This window comes from Ochotona curzoniae, unplaced genomic scaffold (genome assembly GCF_017591425.1).
Source record: "Ochotona curzoniae isolate NIBS_2020 unplaced genomic scaffold, NIBS_Ocur_1.0 contig_908, whole genome shotgun sequence".
NCBI lineage: Eukaryota > Metazoa > Chordata > Mammalia > Lagomorpha > Ochotonidae > Ochotona > Ochotona curzoniae.
The window spans coordinates 13,628,846-13,650,920 of NW_024466607.1; the positions used below are offsets into that span (position 1 = coordinate 13,628,846).

At 51.3% G+C, this 22,075-nt stretch overlaps 1 protein-coding gene across 1 annotated transcript in view; it reads right to left on the reverse strand.

Annotated features, from left to right (window-relative positions):
* Nucleotides 1–22,075, reverse strand: part of FYCO1 (FYVE and coiled-coil domain autophagy adaptor 1) — a 62,629-nt gene that overhangs the window by 25,571 nt on the left and 14,983 nt on the right. The window contains exons 4-14 of the mRNA XM_040994344.1: nucleotides 20,700–20,825; nucleotides 16,954–17,060; nucleotides 16,250–16,393; nucleotides 11,678–11,768; nucleotides 8,543–10,843; nucleotides 7,461–7,553; nucleotides 6,852–6,970; nucleotides 5,143–5,310; nucleotides 4,391–4,540; nucleotides 3,532–3,743; nucleotides 1,057–1,201 (exon numbers count right to left, since the gene is read on the reverse strand). Coding sequence (XP_040850278.1) covers nucleotides 1,057–1,201; nucleotides 3,532–3,743; nucleotides 4,391–4,540; nucleotides 5,143–5,310; nucleotides 6,852–6,970; nucleotides 7,461–7,553; nucleotides 8,543–10,843; nucleotides 11,678–11,768; nucleotides 16,250–16,393; nucleotides 16,954–17,060; nucleotides 20,700–20,825 — 3,656 coding nt within the window. The remainder of the gene's footprint in view (nucleotides 1–1,056; nucleotides 1,202–3,531; nucleotides 3,744–4,390; nucleotides 4,541–5,142; nucleotides 5,311–6,851; nucleotides 6,971–7,460; nucleotides 7,554–8,542; nucleotides 10,844–11,677; nucleotides 11,769–16,249; nucleotides 16,394–16,953; nucleotides 17,061–20,699; nucleotides 20,826–22,075) is intronic.

The following is a 22,075-nucleotide window of genomic DNA, read 5'->3' on the forward strand; positions in this document are numbered from 1 at the left end:
AATGGAGCACAGGGCAGGCTTGGGGGTGGCAAGTCACCTGGGTTCCCTAGGATGGAGGGGACCAGACTCACCTCTAGATTTGTTCCTGTTGGAGCTGTGTAACTTTAGTGGGTGAACCACCAGCTCAAGGTCTGTGGAATGAAGGTGTCCACCCAAGACAACTGCCCTCCCCACCGCACCATTACCATGCCTGAACAATACCTCCAAAATAGGAACTGACTTTGCCTCTCCTCACTTCCCTTTCCTTCCCTTCTGGGAACTGGCCCCTCTACAGCTTTCTCAGGGCTTACAAGCCTAGCTCAGGGTGTGTTCTGCTCCAATAGCCTCAGTCCCATGTTGTCCTCCTCCCCTGATGGTAGGTAGGTGGTATGGTGGGCAGGAGCAGGAGCCTGGGGGTCTAGGAGCATGATCCTTCAGGTGCAGCATGCTGCTCTGAGCAACAGCCAAAGACACAGGCAAAGGGGTGCTGTCACGGGCTGAACTGTGTGCCCTTGCCCCCAACTCACAGGTTGTTGTGAGTTCCCAGCTTCTAGGACCTCGAACTGTGCCCGAACTGGGAGATGAGGCCTTTAAGGGAGAGATGGAAATAAAATGAGGCCCCTTGGGAATTGTACCTTATCGAACAAGATTGGGACATATAGGGAGATGCTTGAGACACACATGGTGGGGTGGCGACCCTGAGAGCACCCTGGCCCTGGCCTCCTGAGCTGTGAGGAGATCATCATTATGATTGAGGGCACCCAGGCTGTGAAGTCGAGTAAACCAGCACCAACGCCCAGGTCAAGATACACAGGCCTTCCTGAAGACTGCTCAAACTGGCGGACTGTGGTCACTCCTCAGAATCCCTCTGATACAGACCGAAACAAACCCTGCCCCCCACACAGGGCTTTTCCAGGGCTCCTCCACCCCGAGTGAGCGCTGTTGCTAAGGCATCCTTCCTCTCTTAGCAAGACAGCTAGTCCTGCTCCGACTTCTCACTTTGCTGGTTTTCCAATGAGGAAGCACATAGTCAGGCTTGCAGTGGGCACACAGGGAATGGGGGTGACAGCTACTCACTGTTCAGCCACACTGGGGTCAAGAGAATCCATTTCAGTGGGCGTTTCGGGCAAAGATGAGCCGGACTCCTGGATTTGGCACAGCTCCTCATCCGTGATGATGTCGAACACAGCATCATCTGGAGGCTGGCAGTCAGTGCTGGCTCCTGGGGTGGGGGGCAGAGGCAGATCAGAGAGCAGGGACACTACTGGTATGTGGAAGAGCAGGAGGGGGTAGAGGAAGAGGGGTCAGGAGTGCAGTGTGTGGGGCGAGCTCAGGGGTCACTCAGTTGACAGCTTCTCTGTCCAGACGTGACAGGATTGGCTGTTGGGACATTGCAGATGATCAGAGGAGGGACCATAGATGAAACGGAATGCAAAGGCAGAGGCTTACAGAGGCTGCAGACTCTACAGTGATGGTCTCAGGTTCTCTACTCAGAAGGAAAAAAATGACTGAACCTTTTCAGGGAAGATACTAACGAGAGTGCAAACATCCTTTCCATGTCACTGGGCCACAGGTGGGGCTGACAGACAGCTTCTGTCCAACCTGCCATCCCCCCAGTCCATTGCTACAGTCCTCCTGCTCAAGGCTGCAAGGCTGCAGCAGGCCCCGGGCTCCCAACCAGGGGTCTTGTGCTTGACCGCACAGGCTACTCAATAGGAAGGCCACTGTAGGGACGCTGCCGTACCAGCCACCCACACATGGTCTCTTGCATATGTCATGGAAAATGTGAGGGCAGATCTGAGGCAAAGGAAAATAGAAAAGAGAGAGAAACAAAGAAAACAATGAGCAGACAGGAAACATCAGAAACAAAACCAATCTGTCTCAGCACTCTGGCACCGTGCCAGTCTGCTGTCGCTGCAACATACGCGGGAAGATCCTACACGGCAACTGCCCTGCCACACGACTACTACTGGGATGCTCTCTGCTCTACAGGGACTGTCCTCCTCCTGCCTCCAGCCTGTGTAAGGGAGGGCTTATGCCATAGGGCCGAAAAGGGGACCAGGGAGTGGTTTACTCCCACACACTCAGCCACACTCCTAAACCTGCTTTCTGGGGCTGGCAGGGGGCCAGGAAAGTGGTGACAAGGATGCAAAAATATGTCCACTGAGAGAAATCAGAGAAACCCTAAATAAGTGGAAAGCTATCCCATGTTCATGGATGGAAAGAATCGATTTTATTTACAAGGCCAATACTCCTTAAACGCATCTAGAGATTCGTTGTAATGTCATGAAAAGTTCACATGGAGTTTTTGGTAGGAAATGACATAATGATTCTAAGATTTATATGGGAAAGCAAAGGACTTAGAATAGTTAATACTTTGATAGAAGATAAAATCAGTGGTTTCTTCCTGATTTCAACATGCTTGTAAAACATGGTGACTGTAACAGTATAGTGTTAGTGAAAGAATAGGCACAAAGGGAATGGAACAGAGAGTCCAGGTATAGACACACACATAGAAGGCCAACTGATTCTCAACAACGGTGCAAAAATGAGGATTTTGGAGAGATTAATGGATCTGGGAGTCACAACTACATATGGAGAGGGGAGCAAATCATACACTTAATATAACCTAGGACTATAAAGTGTCTAGGAGAAAATAAAATCTTTGAGTTATAAGATTAACCAAAGCTAGATATGACACCAAAAGAAAAATAACTGATATACTGAACTTCATCAAAATGATAAACTCTGCTTTATCAAAGACACCTCTGTTCTTCCAAAGAAAAAGACAAGCTACAGGTTGGGAAGAAACGTTTATAAAATGCATCTCTGTAAAGAACTTGTATTTGGACTCAATAGAGGACTCTCAAAATTCAATCACAACATTTTTTTTTTCTTTTTTTATAAATGGGCAAAAGAGGTGGAGAAGATACAGAACTGATGGTGTCTCTAAAGGCTGGCTGGCATCCAGAGGCCAAGTGCAGATGGCAGAGGAGCCTGCACCCAGGAGATGAAGTGTGTGTCTACACTCCAGCTCAGCTCTGCCTTGCATGGGTGCTACCTCTAGTTGCCAGCTTACAGCCTGGGCTTGTCTGGTAGGAGACAAACCTTCTTCCCTTCTGTTGCTGGAGAAGGGAAAGACACGTAGGAGAACCCACCATTATCGGTCAGGGAGAGAGAACGAGAGCTCCAAGTACCGAGCTGGTGACGTCAGATACAACTCTTGGCCTTGGGCCACTCTGGGAAACACGGAGAAGGTTAGGGCTCAGGTTGTGGTCAACACAATTTTCCAAAGTGTGGAGTGGGTGAAGAGGTACATAGACTTCACATTAAATCACAGTGAACCCTATCAGGAGAAAGCTTATTCAATTCTCTTTCAATCCTCATGACTTCAGAGGAATATCCCAGAGTGCTGGTACTACAGTTTCAGTGCCACGGTAACTTCTTGTTGGTTAAACACTGAATTAAGTATGTTAGAGATAATTGGATGCGACAGACACAATGGGTGGGGTGGTACTGAAAGGACTCAGTGGGTAGTCAGAATAGCCTGACCTTGGCCTCCTACGGCCTGTGTCCCGGTGTGCACTGGGGACAGTGCAGGGCTGGACTCCCCTTGGCTAGTGCCAGAACTGGTGCTTTCTGGCGAGCCAGGACCTTCATTGAGCTTCCGGAAGCAGGCACGACAGCAGCGTTCCTTCTTGCCATTGGGCTTGATCAGGACATAGTTGTTGCAGCAGTAGTAACAGAAGATACGGCCACATACCCTGCAGAAAGAACAAGTGCGGGCTCTGAGGATGATGCACTGTGGGGCTCATGTCAGCGGCTCAGCACCAGACCTGGGCTCCACGCTGAGCACTGAATGTTGCACGCATGGCTCCTGTCCCACCTGGCTCTTATCCCTCTTGTAAGGTGGGGCCATTGGCCCATCTTGGGAGTCATCTGGGAAGTTTAGGGGGAGAATGTTCTATTTCCTCAGGTCACCAGGGACAGTGTGCATGGCTGTCACAATTGCAAGCATGCATCACTCTCCCAGGGGCTGAGGTCAGAGACCACAGATGTGCATGGGCCTGCACGGGCTTCCCACAAACCCCTGCCCTAGCCTCTTCTCTGTCTGCCCCCTCCCCAACTGAACTTCAATGGCTTGGAGGGTCCTCCATTCCTGTAGGGAAGTCTTGGGCTCAGCACTCGCTGTGTTCCAATAATGCCATTAGCTGCCATGCCCTTGGGGCTGAGGCATGGTCATGACACTGACACGGCTGCCACTGTCTTCTGATACCACGCCCCCAGATACTATCTGCTTCCCTTAGAGCCAGAAGCAATGTGCTCACTCCCACCAGTTGGCCACAGTGCCCACCAGCCCCTGGGTCCCTCGGTCAGAGCTGCGTGTCCGGGGCTGGGCCTGCCTGCTGACCTGCAGTGGTGACGCCGTACCATCCAGCTGAACTCGCGCTTGCAGTCGTGGCAGTGGTTGACCTCTGTGTCCCCGAGCCAGCGCTCCTCGGCATTGAGCTTCTGCTGGAACTCCAGGGCGTCTGATTTCTGCCAGAGGGCATCCTTGTCCCTGGGTAAGGCCACATGTGAAGATGAAGATAGAAGCCAAGAGAATGCCAGACCCACCATGACTGTATTTCAAAAGGCTGACTGCTGATTTCCCCAGTGACATGGAGTGTCTCTTGCCAGTCCTAGTACAACGGCAGCACACATGGGACAGCACCCTGGAGGAAGGACTGGCACAGATGGGTCACATGTCGCTCAGATCACGGCCACCTGAGGCAGAGGCCAGCGAATGCCACCATGCTGGACTGTGCGCAGTCAGCCTGCAGACAGCCAGGTCCAGGGACCCACAACACCCTGCCCTCCTGGAGCCTTCTACGCTCTTGAACAAATATGTGTTCAAGAGGCAGTGGGAGGCCAAAGGACTAACAGAACACCAATCACAACGTGTGAATCTCATTGAGATCCTAATTAGAACTCTAGAAAATATATATATAACACAGACAAATCCAGAAACTGACTAGTTATTTAATGGTATCAAGGAATGAGTCAGTTTCCTTAAATGGTGTTACTGATGAAGTGCCTGGCCACAAGTTGAAACCCTTATGCATAAGAGCTGCAAACAAAAACCAAGGGGCAACATGCATGCCGGCCTGGCCAGGCGCTCACCTGAGCAGCTCGATCAGCCGCTCCTCGAGGTACTTCTTGGTCCGGTTCAGGTCGTCCAGGTCGGCAAGCATCTTCTGGTCGTTTTTCTCCCGGTTTGTCACCTCTTGGCACAGTCTGCTGTAATATTCTTGGAACTTTGTGGTGGCTTTTTCAAGTTCCTTTTGGGTCCTGAGGAGCAGTGGCAGATTTTCTTGATGAGCCGTGACCTCTGGGCTCATCTGGCTGCTAATGTGGCTGCCCTCACAGGCCTCCTTTCCCATGGCTAGGGAGCTCTTGGCGCTATCTGCTCACAGGGGAGGTATTCCTCTCGCCTTTTAGAGTCTCCTCATGCACCCACAAATACACCCAAGGGGCTCTTGGAGAGGGCAGGTTGAACCCGGATTGCTGGGAGTGCCCCAAGCGAGTCAAGTTGCACACTGTGGCTCTTGGCCAGGGACTGTGGTTATGGGGAGAACCTGGTGGGGGAAGTTCACAGTCCGGTGTTGGGGAAGGAGCAGGGTGAAGGAGTCAGGACAGGCAAAGCTTCCTGGAGGTGGCCACAGGACTGAGGGTTCCTGGGCATCTGTAGGACCCCATCCACCAGGCACAGGGGTCATGGCAGCCGTTGCAGCTGTCCAGCTACAGTAGAGGGCAAGGCTGAATCCCGCAGTCTTCCTGACCCCACCACTCCACTTCCAGCTCGGCTATCTCCCTAAAGCAGTGGTTCCCAAGGACGCTCTACAAAGCCAGACGCTCTAACTGGATGTCTGCCAGAGTACCATCACACAGAGTGCTCTCTCATGTCCACTCTGCAGGTGTCTGGAGGATGAACTACTAGACACTGCCCACCAAAAGGATCCCACGGACTACACAGACAAAAGAGATCATACAAAATCCAATACTGTGCAGCACAGGTTGTGCCACTTTGGACAGCCAAAACAAGTGCCTGGAGATGTCACAAGTAATTACTGGTGTTAACATTTCGAAAATGCCACCAAATTAGGAGTTGCCTCTACCTAATGCACTGCAACAACTGAGCCAGGATGTTCTGTGATGGAAACACTGGGAGGCTCGGGTGAGGGGAGACACACTTCAGGTGAGTGAACGTCAAATCCACACTGGATCACCAGATGGCACCCTTGGGTTCCCAACCCATGTGGCCCATAGCCTCAAGGGGAGGAAGCTCCTGGAGGCTGGAAGGACAGCCCCGGGCTGGCACTGTGGGACTCACACTGCAAGGTTAAAGAAAACATGGCGAGATGGGTGGCAGCACAATTTGCTGCCCACAGCGCCAGGCAGGCCCAGGGAGTCTGCATGGAGATCAGCTGACTGCTGTTCTTGGCAAACTCTCTCTGCTCCCTTCTGAAACGAGGGCACCTAGTCACGTGCCATGGCAGTGATGGGAGGATTAAAGGGCAAACGGAGGGCAGAATCTGAAATGGTGCCTGCCACACTCAGAACACGAGCTGAGGGCTTGCCGTCCATCATTCCACCTTAACTTGAAGTGTGCCCTGCCGCAGCTGAGAGAACCGAGCTGAGAGGAAGGTGCTCTGGCTGCCCCAGGAGGGGGGGCACCTGGCCAGCATCTCCAGGGCCCATGTGGCATGGACACTGAGTCCACCATGGCTTTGCTTGTCCTCCCGGGAAGCACTGGCTTTCCAAACAGCTGCACCAACCACACCCCTCTCCCCTGGCTATCCGAGGGCTGTGCAAGGAACCTGGTGACCGACCTCTCCAAGTTTTCTCGCAGGGTGGCCTCCTCCTTGTCCTTCTTCAGCATGGCAGCCTGGTACTCTGACAGGCGGGTGTTGGTACAGCTCAGCTTCTCTCCCAGGTCTGTTTGAGAGGCCTGGGACAGGGTATCAGTAGCAGACTCAGTGTGTGGCAGCCACCTCAAAATGCTGTCAGGTGACAGTGAGTTTATCCACCCCATGGGTTGGGTCACTTCCACAGCGAGGGCTCATTCAAATCCAAGAGACCAAGAACTTCTGTTCCATATTTGGGGGGTGTGGCATATGTCTAAGCATTAATCCTAACTGGTTGTGATGGTTGGAGGGGGTGGGGCAAGAACCAGAATCCTGAGGATGGTGCTGTATCATCCCTGCTCCCACACACACCCAGGTCACTAATGGAAATGACAGAGTCGGGTCACCTACATCCTGTCTGCCATGGGCAGCTTCAGCTAGGAATCCAGTGAGTGGGAGGAGTCATGACAAACTTAACAAAGGTGAACTGACGACTTTCTAGCCGGCAACTGTACGCCTTTCCGGACATTCTCATGAGTGGCCCAGGACAACCAGACCACGACCCCAATAAGTGCACACCAGGGCAGGGCCTACCTTCAGCTTGCTCACAGCCTCCTCAGCGTCCTGCAGCTGCTGGCTTCGTTCCTCAAGCTGGTCCCTGAGGCTCTTGCACTCCTCGCTGGCCACCTGGAGGGCACAAGAAAGGGGCTAGCAAAGTGGGGGTTCAACTCTGAGACTTCTTGGGCCCCTCTTTTTTTTTTTTTTCTGGGACTCTTCAACAAACTTGAAGTTTCAACCAAACTTGAGGCTTGCTGGTAACAAAGTACATGGTGGTTTTGCCTCTGTAGGAAAAAAGTGGTCCATGAACCACAAGGAGGTTTCTTTTTCTTTCTTGGGGAGTGGGGGAGGGAAGGTGTCATAGGCATGCCAAAGAGTGGAGGGCCAGGGGCAGCACCTGAAGGCAAGCCCCAGTCCCAACTGCCCACAGCCTCACTCTCTGCCACCCGAACACTTTCTTATGTAGGACCAAAGACACATGGTAACCATGGTAACTGTTGACCTTGTAGACTCATGAGCGCTGTAAAAATGCTGTGTCTGCCATGGGGCAGCCCCAGAGGGGCTAGAGATTCACTGGGATTTGCCAGGGAGAGGACTCGGGCAGCCGTGAGCCCTTGGCATGCTCCAGTGCAGCCTCTAGGCTCTGACAGTCTTTGTGCACCAAGGGGCCGGCCAGAACCTGAGTGCATTGAGGAACCAGGGGTTGTGTGCCTCAAGTGGGCATCACTCTCAGACTTGCTGTCATGTAGGGATGTGGCCACAGGCTTTTACATCTTCTGAGATTTCAAAAAGAAATCTCCAAACAGAATTCATAAGCTCCTCAGGTGTCCACTACCCAATTAAAACAATTGTGTGGGCTACAAATTTCACCCCAGGTCCTGACATCATGTTGAGACTTCCAGACTAAGGCATCACCTCCCTCCTCCACTCAGGTGTCAGGTCTTGAACGCCATCTTCAGAAGGATATTCAGGGGAGCTGTGCTGGCAGGGCAGGACTGTAGGGGCAGGCCTGTACAACCTCAGGCTCCCAGCTATCTTGTGGCTGCAGGAATTTCTTATGGGCCTACCAAACCCACCCCAAGGAGAGGCATAGAGGCTGAAGGCTGAAGCAGGCTTACCTTCAGCCTGTTCTGGTAGTCCATGATTTCAGCGCTCAGCTGGAACTTGAGGGCGTCACGTTCCTGCTGTGCAGTCTCCTGGAGGTGCTGGGCCCTCTGCTCAGCCTGGGCCAGCTGGGCCTGCAGGCTAGACAGGGAGCCGGCTGCTTCCTCAGCTGTTCTCAGCCTCTCCTGCAAGCTCTCCTTTTCTCGCTGCAGCCCTGCCACTTGGCTCTCCAGGTCCTCTCGCTCCCTTGAAGCCACCTCTTTGGTGTCCAGGAGCTCCTGGGTGGCACGTGCCAGTGCCCCCTCCATCCGCTCCTTCTCGGCGGTCAGTGCGCACACCTGGATGCCGAGCTCCGCTGTGTCCGTGTTGGCCCGGTGCAGCTGCTCCTGCAGCTCAGCGTGCTGCAGCTGGGCTTCCTCGGAGCTGCACTTGGCCTGGACCAGCTCGTCCCTCTGCTGGGCCATGTGGGCCCTCTCCTTCTGCAGCATGCTCTCCCGCTCTGCACACTGCAGTAGCTCCTGGATGTGGGCCCTGTTGAGGGCTTCGTTTTGCTCCTTCAGCTGCTGCACCAGGGTCTTGTGCTCTGCAAGGACTGCCTCGGCCACACTCAGCTGGCTCTGCACCTTGTCCCGTTCGTCCAGGGCTGTCCGCACCTTGGCCTGGAGGTCCACCACCTCAGCCTGGAGCCGCTGGGCCTCTGCCTGATGGATTTCCAGCTGCACCTGTGACAGGGCCAGCTGGGCTGCCAGTTCACGGGCTGCATTGTCATGGGGTGGGCCAAGTCCTTGTTGGTCTTTCTCTGCCTGGAAGGCCTGGATCACCTGGGTTTGTTGGTGGCACTGACTTTCCAGAGCTCTGAGCTCCTCCTCCCGATCCTCTGCCAGCTGCTGGCACTGTGCCACCTTCTCCTGCAGCTGGTGGCACTTGTCCTCCTTGCTCTGCAGGGCGACGTCCTTGTCTGCCACCTGGGTCTCCATAACCTTATTGACAGCCAGCAGACTTGTCCCCATCTGGTCCCCCATGTGCTGGATGCTGGCCTGCTTGGCCTCCAAGGAGGCCAGGGAGCCGTGGATGGCAGCCTCCTGCTGCTGCAGTGCTTGGTAATCAGCCTGCAGGGCCTGCAGCTTGTCCTCCAGGAGCTGATTGCGCCCCAGCACGTCCTGCAGTTCCTTGTTTAGCTCATGGTTGGCCTGCCACAACTCCTCCTTCTGGTCGCCCCTTTGTTCCTTGCCACTGTCCAGCAGCTCTGCCTGGGTCAGGGTCCCATGTGGTCCCATGTGCTGCTCTAGTGTCCCAACCTTTTGGACGAGGTGGTCTTTGTCCTGGATGAGCTGCTTCCTCTGCTCTTCTAGGTCGCTCACATGCAGGCTCACCTGGGTCAGCCTCGTCTCTAGAAGCTGCAGCTGCCGGCCCAGAGACCTTGCCTCCTGCTCCAGCAGCTCCTTCTCCTCTTGATGCTGTTGCTCCTCCTGCCTCACCTGTGCCAGCTCCTTCTGCAGGGAGCTCACTCGGGCTGCAGATGCCTGTAGCTCATGCTGGAGCTGCGCTGCCTCCTGGCCCTTGGCACTCAGCTCCTCTTGGAGCGGGGCCAGCTCCTTTGCCAGGCACTCCAGCTTGGCCTGGGCCTCCTCCTTCAGCTGCAGCTCCCTGGTCAGTTGCTCCAGCTGGGCCGACTGCTGCCTGTTGAGCTCCTGGACCTTGCTGCTCTCACCTTCCAGAACTCGAAGCTTCTCCTCCAGCTCTTGGATTATCAGGGCTGAGTTGCTAGGAACAGGCTCTTGCTGCTGCTTTGTGTCCACTGTGGCTTCTGTCTTCTGCTCAGCCATGGCCAGGCGGTCTGGGACACTGGCCAGCAGCTGGTTCTTCCAGCTCAGGGAGTTCTGTGCAGCCTCAAGCTTCTGTGCCAAGGGCAGCAGCATGGCCTCCAGCCGCTGCAGGGCTGTGTGGTAGTCCTCTTCCTTTGCAGCCGTGCTCAGCTCCAGCGCCTGCAGGCATGTCTGCAGCTCCTTCATGGTGCTCTGGGTGGCCTCGGTGGCCTGCCAGTGCTTCTGGAGCTCGGCCACCAGGCCTGCGAGGTGGACGTTGTCCTCGGCTGCTGAGCGGCACCTGTCCCGCTCTATCTTCAGTTGTTCACCCTGCAGGTTAACAGTTGCCCGCAGCTCCTGGTTCTCCTGGTCCAGCTGCTGCATGCGTTCCTGCAGCTGCTTCTCTCGCACCTCCAGCTGGTCCAGCTCCAGCCGCATCTCGTCAAAGCCCTCCAGGCCCTCGTTGTTCATGGTGCTGTTCAGATCCAAGCTGGAGGCCATCTCCTGGTTCTGGGGAGAGGCACAGAAGACAGGGGCTTTGGGACAAAGCAGTGTGGCTACTAGGGGAAGCTTTGGCATTGCCTAAGAACAGAAGACTGACCTGAGCTACGGTGAGGCCAGAGAGCTCTTCCTGCATTAGAACCCCACTGCTCAAAGCTTGGGCCACACTCCTGAGCCACGAGGCTGTGGGGTGAGCTCCACTGAGGTGCAGGTGCCCATTTGGCCTTCATCAGCTCTGTACACTGACAGGAACTTCTTAGAGAAATTCACTTCTATTTAAGCCAATGGTCATCCATGGTACAGACCTATGGTTCTGGAATGACTAAAGCACAAGCTAGGGTGAATAAGATTACTGCTTTCCTTTCAATGTTCCTTAAATTTCATGAAAGCATATACCAACTACCGCCACACCACTAACATTCCTTTATTGTCTAAACTGAGTGCAGAAGCACTGTGCACATGGCTCCTCAGCAAGGAGCTGGGAAACTCATCATTCCCAGCTCCTGGGTGGGAGGCCTGAGGCTCCCACATGCTCAGGTAACTTGTTCTTGGTCACACAGGGTAGGTGACAGTCAGGATTTAGCTCTGTCACTTTTAACCATAGCACTCGGGTACTTTTTTCAAAACATCCTAACATTTTCCAAAAAGAATTGAGTGTTTAAAATGCCTATATTCTATCTGGCTGTAAAAACTTAAAGATTCCAAAAACCAGGGGCTCAGTTGGACTCCCTTGGCCAGAACAGCAGGTGTCCTGAGTGGCTGAGGGATGGGGGGTAGGGGCAAGGCCATGCCCTAGTGAACGGGGGAGCCCCAGCAGGAGAGGGACTGCCGCCCTGGTGTTACCTGCAGGTAGTTGCTCACTAGGCTGCTCATGCTGGAGCTTCGGCTAGGGGGTTTCCATAGGAATGCAGGTGAGCCCGGGGCCAATGTTCTCCTGTAGGGCCATGAAACATACACACCTGTACTCAGAGTGGGAAACGTGCACTGGTATGCACACCACACACACACACACACACACACACACACACACACACACAGGCCTTGGGGGTCACTCGGCAGGCATACATACACACAGGTCAAACACCAACAGTCTCCATCTAAGACCACATCCCCGCTGGTCTGTGACAGGCTGAACGACTTCCCTGCTCCAGGAAAGACATCCCGGCCTTTCCCACACTGCCAACAAAGGCATTACATAAACATCCATGTGTATTTTTCAATTTTTGGTCTAAATTCTCCTTGAGTTTTTTGGTGCTTACCACAAGCTGTCTGCCAGTGAGGAATAAATGACAATCAGTTTTTGGGGAAAGAAAAAAAGGTCTCACTTTGTTAGGGAGGCCAGAGTTACTGGTTTACATCAATTTGTGATCTGGCTAGAGGTCCCCCCTCTAGTTCCTGGAACCACACTGACAGAAGCGCAGGAAGTTCATGGGGCAGCATCAGCCCAGAAGCACGAAGGCCTGGAGGATGGTGGAGCTTGCTGTAGGAGCGTTGCAGATCAAAGTCCATTTGGCCTTCATTTTCCATTACTGCAGGTTCAAACTCACCCACTTCCACAGCCCAACTGCTATGTCTATCAGACAGATGGCTGTGTATATGTATAGGAATCAGTGGGGGCGTACTCTTGGCAGCACTGTAAGTGTGGAAATAATGGAATGAGCCTGACTGTCACCAGAGAGACAGACTCTGGTTTACTTACACAGCAGAAAATTCTCCACCGAAGCCTGGCGGCCTTTGTTTTGTGAAGAAGCAGACAGTAAGCATTTAGGGTTTGTGGGCTATGTGGTGTCTATCACATGGCATAAAAGCAGCTGTGACACCATGTAAACATGTAAGGATGTGTTCCAGGGAGCCTGTGGGCAGGGGCTTATTGACCCCAGCTCTACACGCACAGACCTCCACTTAGCAAACTTACAGTGCAGAATGAGAAAAGTTGCAAAAGGATAACAAGCTCATGAGTCCATGCATGTCAGTTTACAAAAGAACATGCAAAGTAAAACTATCACATATTTAGAGTATACATGTGGCAGAAACAAAAAAACATCTGGGCATGATATGCATTAAGTATAGGGACGATTGTTGCTGGAGGGTAAAAGGGTATGGGGAGGCAGTTGGCTGGGACTTTGGCTGGACCTAGCTTTTCTTTTCTTTTTCTTTCTTTCTTTTTTTTTTTTTTTAATATCAGGGATGAGCATTCGGCCTAGAAGTTAAGATACCCACGTCTCATAGCAGAGTGTCTGAGCTTGGTGCCCAGCTATGGCTCCTGACTCCAGCTTCCTGCTAATGCAGACCCCAGAAGCCAAATCTGATAGCTCAAGGAGTTGAGTTCCTGTCACTCATGTGAGACATCCTGGATTGAGTTCCAGGATCCTTCTTTTTGCCAGGCCAGTCTTGGTTATTTAAGGCATTTGGAGAGTAACCCAGTGGGCCAGAGATCAATCTCTCTCTCTCTCTCAAATAAATAAATACTAGAATAGTTTCAGAGAAAAACGTTTTCCAGGAACTATCTTTACTGCACAAATACTGGGACAACCTAAGGTTCAAAATAAATGACAATGAATAAAACAAACATTGATGAGTCATTATTGACATAGGTGAACACACAGCTGAAGGAGCAAAGATCTTTAGAGTAGAATGCCACCTGCTCCTCTTGGAGGGCTGATAATGTTAGTAAACCACCCTGGTCACCATGATGGCAACAACTGAGTCAGGCAGGAACTCTCAATGAACACCAGGTGCGAGGTTTATAAGAAAAAGGCTGATGACACTTCTGGAGCAGGTCCATCCCAAACAAGGAGTCACATCAGCCACCTCTGCTGGATAAGGCCTGCTGGTAGTACCATGCCAGGTAACACCAAATGATGTCCCTGGGAGAGCGCAGGGTGGTCGATGGGCCCAGTCTCCGTGGGTGCTGCTTTAGGGCCCATGAGCACTGTGTCACATGTCTTGGCTGGCTGTTCATAATACGGGCAAGTTTAAAGCCAACTCTTGGGTGCTCACAGACAAGAGTTCTTCCCCTTGGTGGGTCTGCTCTGTTTGGCAGCTGGAGTAGATGAGACTGGTCTTCAAAATGTGTTCCTCCCGGTTTTCTTGTCTTTCCTGTTTTATTCTGGATTCCCCTTTCTTCTCTTTCCTTCTCTGACAGTCCACTTTTCAAATCCACTTCTAAGATACCTCAAGTGTTGGTATCTGATAAAACCTGTTACCTTACCCCCCCGTTTGAGGGGTAACCTTTCATTTTTAAGATACTACAGACCTATTTTTAAATATATTTTCAGTACAATTTTGAACAGCAACTTTTTAATTAAATGCCTTCCAGTGTTAGGAAGGTGGGAAGTGTCGACAGGCCAGTCTGCTGTTTTGTGTCCCATCCCATGTCCCCAGTCCATTCTCCACTTTTCTCCTTCCTCCTCTAGTTCAGGTGTGTGTGTCTGCTGTCTGTCGTTTGTGAAACTGGACCATTCTGCCTTGTGATGGGGTGTTCAGGAAGCCTACCCATTCCTTGTTCTTGCCCTGCGCTTTCTCCCATCCAAGTACTAACTAGGCCCGACCCTGCTTAGCTTCCAAGATCAGACGAGATCGGGTGTGTTCAGGGTGGTATGGCTGTAGACAGCCCTGTGCTTTCTCATTCACCCTCCTTGCCACCTGTGTCTCCTGGGGTCACGGGCTGGCACTGGAACCCCAGGACAGAGACACTCGTCATAGACGAATGCATCCATCCCCTCATAGGAAGATAAATAAAGAAGTCCTGGGAATTTCCGCTTGGATCTGATGCCCTGAACTCTCTTGTTAAGTGATCAGATCCCAGGCTAAGAAAGAAAGCTGTTTTTCTTTGAAACTCTGAATGTCCCTGTCTGTGAACACACTGTAGGAAGAACAGAGGAAGGAATATGTGGGACTTTGTTCTGTTTTCTGCTACAAAATGCGAATAGTTCAAAGAGTGAAAACCTATTGTGATGGCTGATGTCTTAGGAATAAGCTGGATCTCCAATGTTTGGGGGATGCTTTGACTCAAAAAGTGATAGTCAGAAAAATATTTTGTTGTTTTGTTTGTTTGATATGTCCCTGTTTTGATTTTAATTAAACTCCAAGAGTGAAGAAATGCCAACTAAAGCCAAAGAAGAGTTTACAAAACAACCAGTCTATATTTTGCCAAATGTCGACCTCAGGGTGGGTGCTGTGGTATAGGTGGTACAGTTACTGTATAAACAGAGAACAATGAAACGCACAGAATGCCAGACTTGGGTGTTGGATGAAGCAGTTGAGACACCACTTGGGATGCGCACATCTCATCGTGGAGTGCCAGGTCTAAGTCTCAGCTTGACTTTCCGCACAGCCTGTCTACCTCGGAGGCAGCAGCGATGAGTCCCCAGCACCAGCCTGGGAGGCCTAGACTGCATTCCGGGCTCCGACTTTGGCCCCACCCAGCCCCAGCTGTCGCAGCAGAGGGAAGATCTCTATCTGACTCTGGCTTTCTCTCTACCTTTCAAAAACCTTTTCTTTTTCTAAAAAATACTGGCCGTGGGCCTAGCAGCTAAAGTCCTTGTCTTGCATGCACTGTGATCCCATATAGGCTCCAGTTCTAATCCCAGCAGCCCCGTTTTCTATCCAGCTCCCTGCTTGTGGCCTGGGAAAGCAGTCAAGAACAGCCCAAACCCTTGGGACCCTGCACTGGCATGAGAGACCTGGAAGAGGCTCCTGGCTTCAGATTGGCTCAGCTCTGGCTGTTGCGGTCACTTGGGGAGTGAATCAGCAGATGGACGACCTTCCTCACTACCTCTCTTCCTCTCTGTACATCTGACTTTCCAACAAAAATAAATCAATCTTTTTTTTTTTTTTTTTTTTTTTAAGAATACTAGCCTTGAGCTTAACCACTTGCATCCCACCAGCTGTAACCCTGGGCAAGTCCCTCCACTCTGAGCCTGTTCACTCAGCCTTGCCCTACAGGAACAGAGTGCTGTATGATGGTATATGAGGCCACACTGTTGGTAAGGTAACCATGGCTGGCTAGATTGCTCCACACAGCAAAAAGAAGAAACAAAAAGACAGCAACCTTTCCAGGGTTGAGCCATAGTGGGTTTGTGCCCTTTTGTGCTACCTGGAAGGCCTCTTGAATAACTGCAGGAACCACAATGGGGCAAAGCCCACAGGCCCCTCCCGTACTTCCAAAAGGACCAGCAAGTACCTTAGAACGCTTTCAAACCTTGAGTCTTACAACAACATGCACACCCACAGACTCATACCTTCTGACCAACTGTCTGGTTTTGAACTGTAGCCCTCAGATGTTATCTTAAGCCAAATCTGCAAAAAATCGCAGCCTAAGAGCTGCACAGCTGTTTGTAACTGAGCAAGCAAAAATTTCAAATCTCTCTCTTTCTCTCTCTGACTTTTAAATCAATGGATTCCTTAAGATACCTGGCAAATGTTGGCCAGGCAGCATCCAAGTCGTAGCCCCTCGATGCTAGGTCAAACTGAACTTCGGTTAGCTCATAGAGTTGGCCCACGATGTCCGAGCTCAGCTTTGGCTTCAGAAAAGGGCTTCTGGCATAGTACCAGTCACTGCAGAAAAACATAAAACATGTCAACTTGGAAAAGTCAGTCAATTTGTGGCAGGCTAATTTTCGAGTTGGTCATTTTGTATGGTCCACAAGCGATGTTACGAATATCCACCAGCCCTGGGCAGTCAAATGTTTGTCCACTCCTGCGAGAGCACTCTGATGTGCAGCTCTGCATCTGACACCCACTCTCCTCTGCACTCCGATCCCTGCCAAACCTCTGTACCAACAACACAGAGGTGAGTGGGCAGATGACCCTGACTGAGCACTCACAGCTGGTTTATCCTGCTGTACACTGCAGTCTCCAGGAGCCTAGGCCTGGTAAGCCATACCTTGGCTATTTCATCCCTGGTTCAGTGGTGTTGAACACCCTAGGATGATTCTGGAAGAGCCCAATGCTGCAACCTGTCCATCAGCACCAGCTACCCACCCTGTGTGTCAAAGGCCATGGCAGGAAGCTAAGGACACACTGTGCTGACACCACAGGTGTTACTGGTGTTAAGGAGGGACTTGACATGGCTTCCTGGTGGCATAGGACTCAACCCAGCAGCATTACGTGTTTACCTTGTCACTTTGGTGTTCATGAAGCACTGCTGCAAGGTATCTGCCAACCTCTGGTGCACCAAGGAGTAGCGAAGAAATGCTCGTCCTTTCCCTAGAGAGGTCCGGAGCTGGAAGACGCAGATTATCAAGACGAAGAGTCAACAGCCTACATGAAAATGCAGACCATCCCCTAACATGACTTGCAAAAACCAGCTACAGGGCAGAGCCTGTCACCCTGCTCTACCCCAACACAGTGGTTTCACTTGTACCACCCCAGGACACAAAGTGTCTGATGAATGCCACTCCTGCAGCGTGGGTAGGAGCGGAAGGGGTGACCCTGTCCAAGGGTAACCTCCAGACCCCAGTGGTCTGGAGAAAGATCCATCACAGACAGGCTCACAGACATCTGTGGGTGCTCCTGGGTGTCATTTTTGCTTTTCTGCTCTTGAAGTATTGCTGAAACTCAGATCTGAAACTCTTTGATAGGAAGAAGGGACGGGTTTGAGGAGGAAGATCTTTGGCTGACTGATGCTGGGCTTGTTTTCAAGTTGTTGGAGAACAGAGGAAGGAGACTAAATGGCTTTGCTTGGAAGGTCTAAGAAATTCTGCTGGGTGTGGCAGGACCTCCTCTGTGTCTCCATGAAACCACCAGGAAAATCCACACAGCTACTAACACCATCCAGCTCAGGCTGGTGCCTCCTTAGACACACCACTGACAGCATCAGTCACCAGTTGCCGGGGGAGTGAGAGCAGCAGGAACTCTAGGAGGCCCAGTGGCACTGGGGTACCAGAGACAGAAACTGGTCTGTTTCAAAAGTGTACAGTGGAGGCCCAGGTGCAGGCCCATCCTCCAAATCTCTCAATGGCTCAAGACCAGTGCATTGGAAAAACATGTGACTGGGACAGACTTGGGCACCAAGTCACCACTCACAGCATGATCAGAAGCGATGGTTCTGGAAGCCTGCTGTGATGGAGACAGGGTAAGCTAGCCATGGACTCCGGTTCATCTGTTAAAGCACAGCTAAGCCACCTGGGAGTACATGGTGGCCAAAATGGACAGGCCAGGAGGTACAATCCCAGAAGACACCTGCAGGCACCTATGCAGGTGGCACCTATTCAGGCGGTGGCTCAGTGAGATGAGCTAGAGTCCTTCTCCACCCCTTCGATGGCCAGGAATGGCTAATGTGTGTCTGTGGCAGGGGAAGGGTGACAGTGTTCTGACCCAGAGATGAGCCACAAGCCTCATACGCTTTAAGACCCCAACTATGCCACTGGATTAACACAGGAAGCCTGTGGCAGAGCCTCAAGCATTGGCACCTCAGTGAGGGCATAAACACTGCAGCAGATAGCACCTTTAGCCCAGTGCTATAGGTCTCCTTACAGCTTACACAAGGAAGTGCTACCATAATATGAAGTGGTTTTAAACAATAAAGAGGTGTGAAACCTCATGGGCCACAGAAGCTGTAAGACATTTCTGTGAGTTTCCTGAGTTTTGATCTTGACCAAGGTGGGGAGCTTGATGACAGCCCATGTTCAGAAACTTTTCCACTGATGGGCGGAGTGGGAACAAGGTGCTCAGTGGTGATGATGAGAGAACTTGGGCAGTGAAGCATATTACTGGGAAGTGTGTCTGTCATACTAACACACGCTCCCTACCCAGGCCCTGCTGTATCCAATAAGAACCTCATATCCCAGGCCACGTGCGTAAGTTCCCTAAGCAGGAACCCATCTTTCTTAGCAATCTGGCTGTCATAACAGCCTTGCGAACATTAACACTTTTAAAACAGTAAACATCTCAGGCTCTTTTTTTTTTTTATCAGATTCATTAAATGAATGGATTATATATACACACATACACACATATATACATTTATATGTGTATATATACATATAATATATATAGGGAACCTCTTAAAACATATTTTTCAACATCCTCATCAAGGGAACAACAGTTCCTTTGTACTGCAAAGGAAAACACTGCATAGCCCTTGCATTTTTATCTTGAGACGATGGGTCTGTTTTCATGACCTAATTCCTTAATGCTATTAGCAACTACTCAGAACCCAAATACATGAGACTGAGAAGTGACACAATGGCAGCACAGGACAGGAAACCTGCAGGGACAACCACATGCTTCACATGGGGCCACTGGGCCACAGGCCTGAGGCCAGCTGACCCCTGCTCATGGTGCTTGAGCAGAGGACAGATGGGGCCCATTCTGAACCTCTGGAAGCAGCTTATGAGACCATTACCCTACAGCAGCCTGAATGGCTGCCTCACACTCCAATGGAACCTGCCAGGTCCCAAAATGCCTCCTTTTCACTGACCTTCCCCTCCAGCTGGAAGACTCGGGAGACACAAAGGTCACTGATGCCAACCAGGATCCAGCAGCCCAGTGGTGTCCCAAACCATCCTAAGCGACGGTGCCCCTAGGAACACAGCTGCACGGAAGCAGAGCCTGTGGCAGCCTCCACAAACAATGCTCTCTAACTCCACGTGTCTGAACTGGCTGAAGGTCGGCCTGTGGCAGGAGAGAAGAAACCTGCCAAGCAGCAGATGGGTGTCGGCAAGCACCTCCCAGCCTCAAGGGACTACATTCGTCTCCAGAATTCAGCTGTCCCCAGTAATAAAGCTGAAGGCCTTAGTGGCAGGGATGTGGCAGCTGAGTAATGGGAGATAGGAGTGGGCTGAGCCACTCAGATGCACTGAGAGGGGAGGGGTGAGTGGTGACAGCCTTTCTAGACTGATGATGCAGGTTCGTCGCTCCACACCTGAGCATTCCACCAGGCCACACCTCACAGCACCTGCCCACACTGCAACAACTCTTCAAAACCAGGATCCCTCCCTGTTGTTTCAGATTTCAGAGTGCAGCTTGATGATAGCATATTTCATACTGCCATTCTCTGTAGGAAGGGACACATGGGCTCCCACCAGCATGGCCGGGGAGGGGCTCTTCCTGGAGCACCTGATGTCATGGCCTTTGCAGGAAGCCAGTCAAGGAGCATGTGTGTCCATTTCAGTAACCTCACGCTCACTGAAGAGACACTGCGAAGACCTATGACATGTACAAGCCCTTTGAACACTGTGCCCTGAGTCTATGGGCTGACTTGCTCCTGGATGTGTCAAGCTCTTCCTTCCTGCACGGGCTATGCTGAGCACAGATAGGGAGAGAATGCCATGGGGCCGAGGATAGAACAGATTCTGTGTGTGTGTGTGTGTGTGTGTGTGTGTGTGTGTATACATGCATGCATAACTGCTGTTCTGGAGTTCCGGAGTTCTGGCCACAGCACTCTGCTTTCAGAACTTCACATGGAAGTTTGCTTAGTATACCAGTATTTTAAGAAATATCACTGGAGATTCTATAACAATTTCATTTCCAAGTTTCTTGAGCAATTTGTAGGGAAACTGTAGGCTAGCAAACAGTTCAGAATTTCATCTAAGAAAATAACCTGGAAAAGAGGAATCCTGTGCTCTTCACCTCTAAGGGATGCCATGAGCAGAGTCTAGTGCGAATAGGCAGGCCTGTGAAGGAATGCAGGGGCTGTGGTCTAAAGTCCATCCGAGATTAAGTGTTCTTCAGTTTGTTGCACTCCGGGATAGATGGCTGGATTCCCTGAATTGGAGCCACAGCAACTGTGGATGCCAAGTACACAGAAAACTTCCTTCTTAACCCACTGAAGCACCTGCTGCCTCACTGCTACCCACAGCACAGTCACTGAAGGCAGGTGGAGGAGAACACATGGTCCCAGCTGCTGCCATCCACTCACCTCTGAGATGGATTTGACGAATCGGATCCCGTCATTGGCTCCTTTCACCTTGGCCAGGCAGGCACAGAAGTAGTCCCAATAGTCCTTCTTGTTGCCCAGGAGGCTGGCCTTCTCTTTCTGATCAAACTGGGAGCAGAAAGGAGCAGAGGAAGAGGTGCAAGCCAATCACTATTAATCCCATCATTGTAAATGGTTAGGTGATAACAACAGATTCTTATTCTTAGGTGCTGGTACTAGGTGAGACCAAAATTACTGGTATTATTATTATTTACTAGCAAATCAAGTTATGCTTATCTCCAAATGAGACTTTTTTTTTCTCAATTCATAAACGAGGAAACTGAGGCTAGGAGAGCTTAAGGAACTGGCTCAGGGTCATAGGAGTAGTGAGATTTGGGAATAAGAGCTACCCAGGAAGGCCTACCCCTGAAGGAACCTCTGTGTGGAGCTGGGTGGACAACCACCAAGATCACTATCAACACAAGGGAGGAGTCTAAGGGGCAAGGCGAGGATGTTAACTCTGCCCCCACTCAGGGAAATGAGGCAATGACACTTCATCCCAGTTACGAAACTCTAAGATAGCAAGTTATTCTTATGTATTTGAAATGCAGAAAGACAAAGGGAGAAAGACTGACAGAGACATCTCTGTTCCGTTGGTTCATTCTCCAACTACCTCCAACAGCCAGGCTGGGCTAGGCAGGAGCCAGGAATTCAATCCAGGTCTCCCACATAAGTGGCAGTGATCCAAGCACCTGAGCCATCGATGCTGCCTCCCAGGGTGTGCACCAACAGGAAGCTGGGAGAGTGGAGCCAGGCCTTGAACCCAAGCACCGTGATGTGGGATGTGGGTACCACAGGTGTTTTGGCTTAAACAGTGCTACACCCCTGGAAACCAGTTACTCAATGCTGGCTTCACTATTGCTTTAAAGCACATACAACAAATTCAAAGAAATATCAGGATTGAGTCATTTCAAGTCCAACACCAAGATGGGATTAATGGAGTTGGGGGTGGGATAAAAGTTCATAAACATTTCTGTATAGTTAAACAATCAGTTGGAAAGGCACAGCAAACTCATGCACTTCAACGTGCTGGGACCTACTCTGCAGTGGGCTGACATCTCATACGCTGTGATGGGATGTGTGGGATAGGAGTGTTCAGGATGACACGAGTACACAGACAGCTTTGACTCATGGCAACACTCCATGGCATTTTTCTCGATTATGGAAACCAACTTGACACACATTGTTAGGGCACCTTGTCCAGAAATAAAAAAAAAAGAGGGGAGGGGAGTGGAGGAAAAGGGTTTGGGGAACAAGAGCTAATACCACCAGCCTAAAATAAACTTTTGGCCCTCTTCCTTCCTGTCTATCTTAGCTGT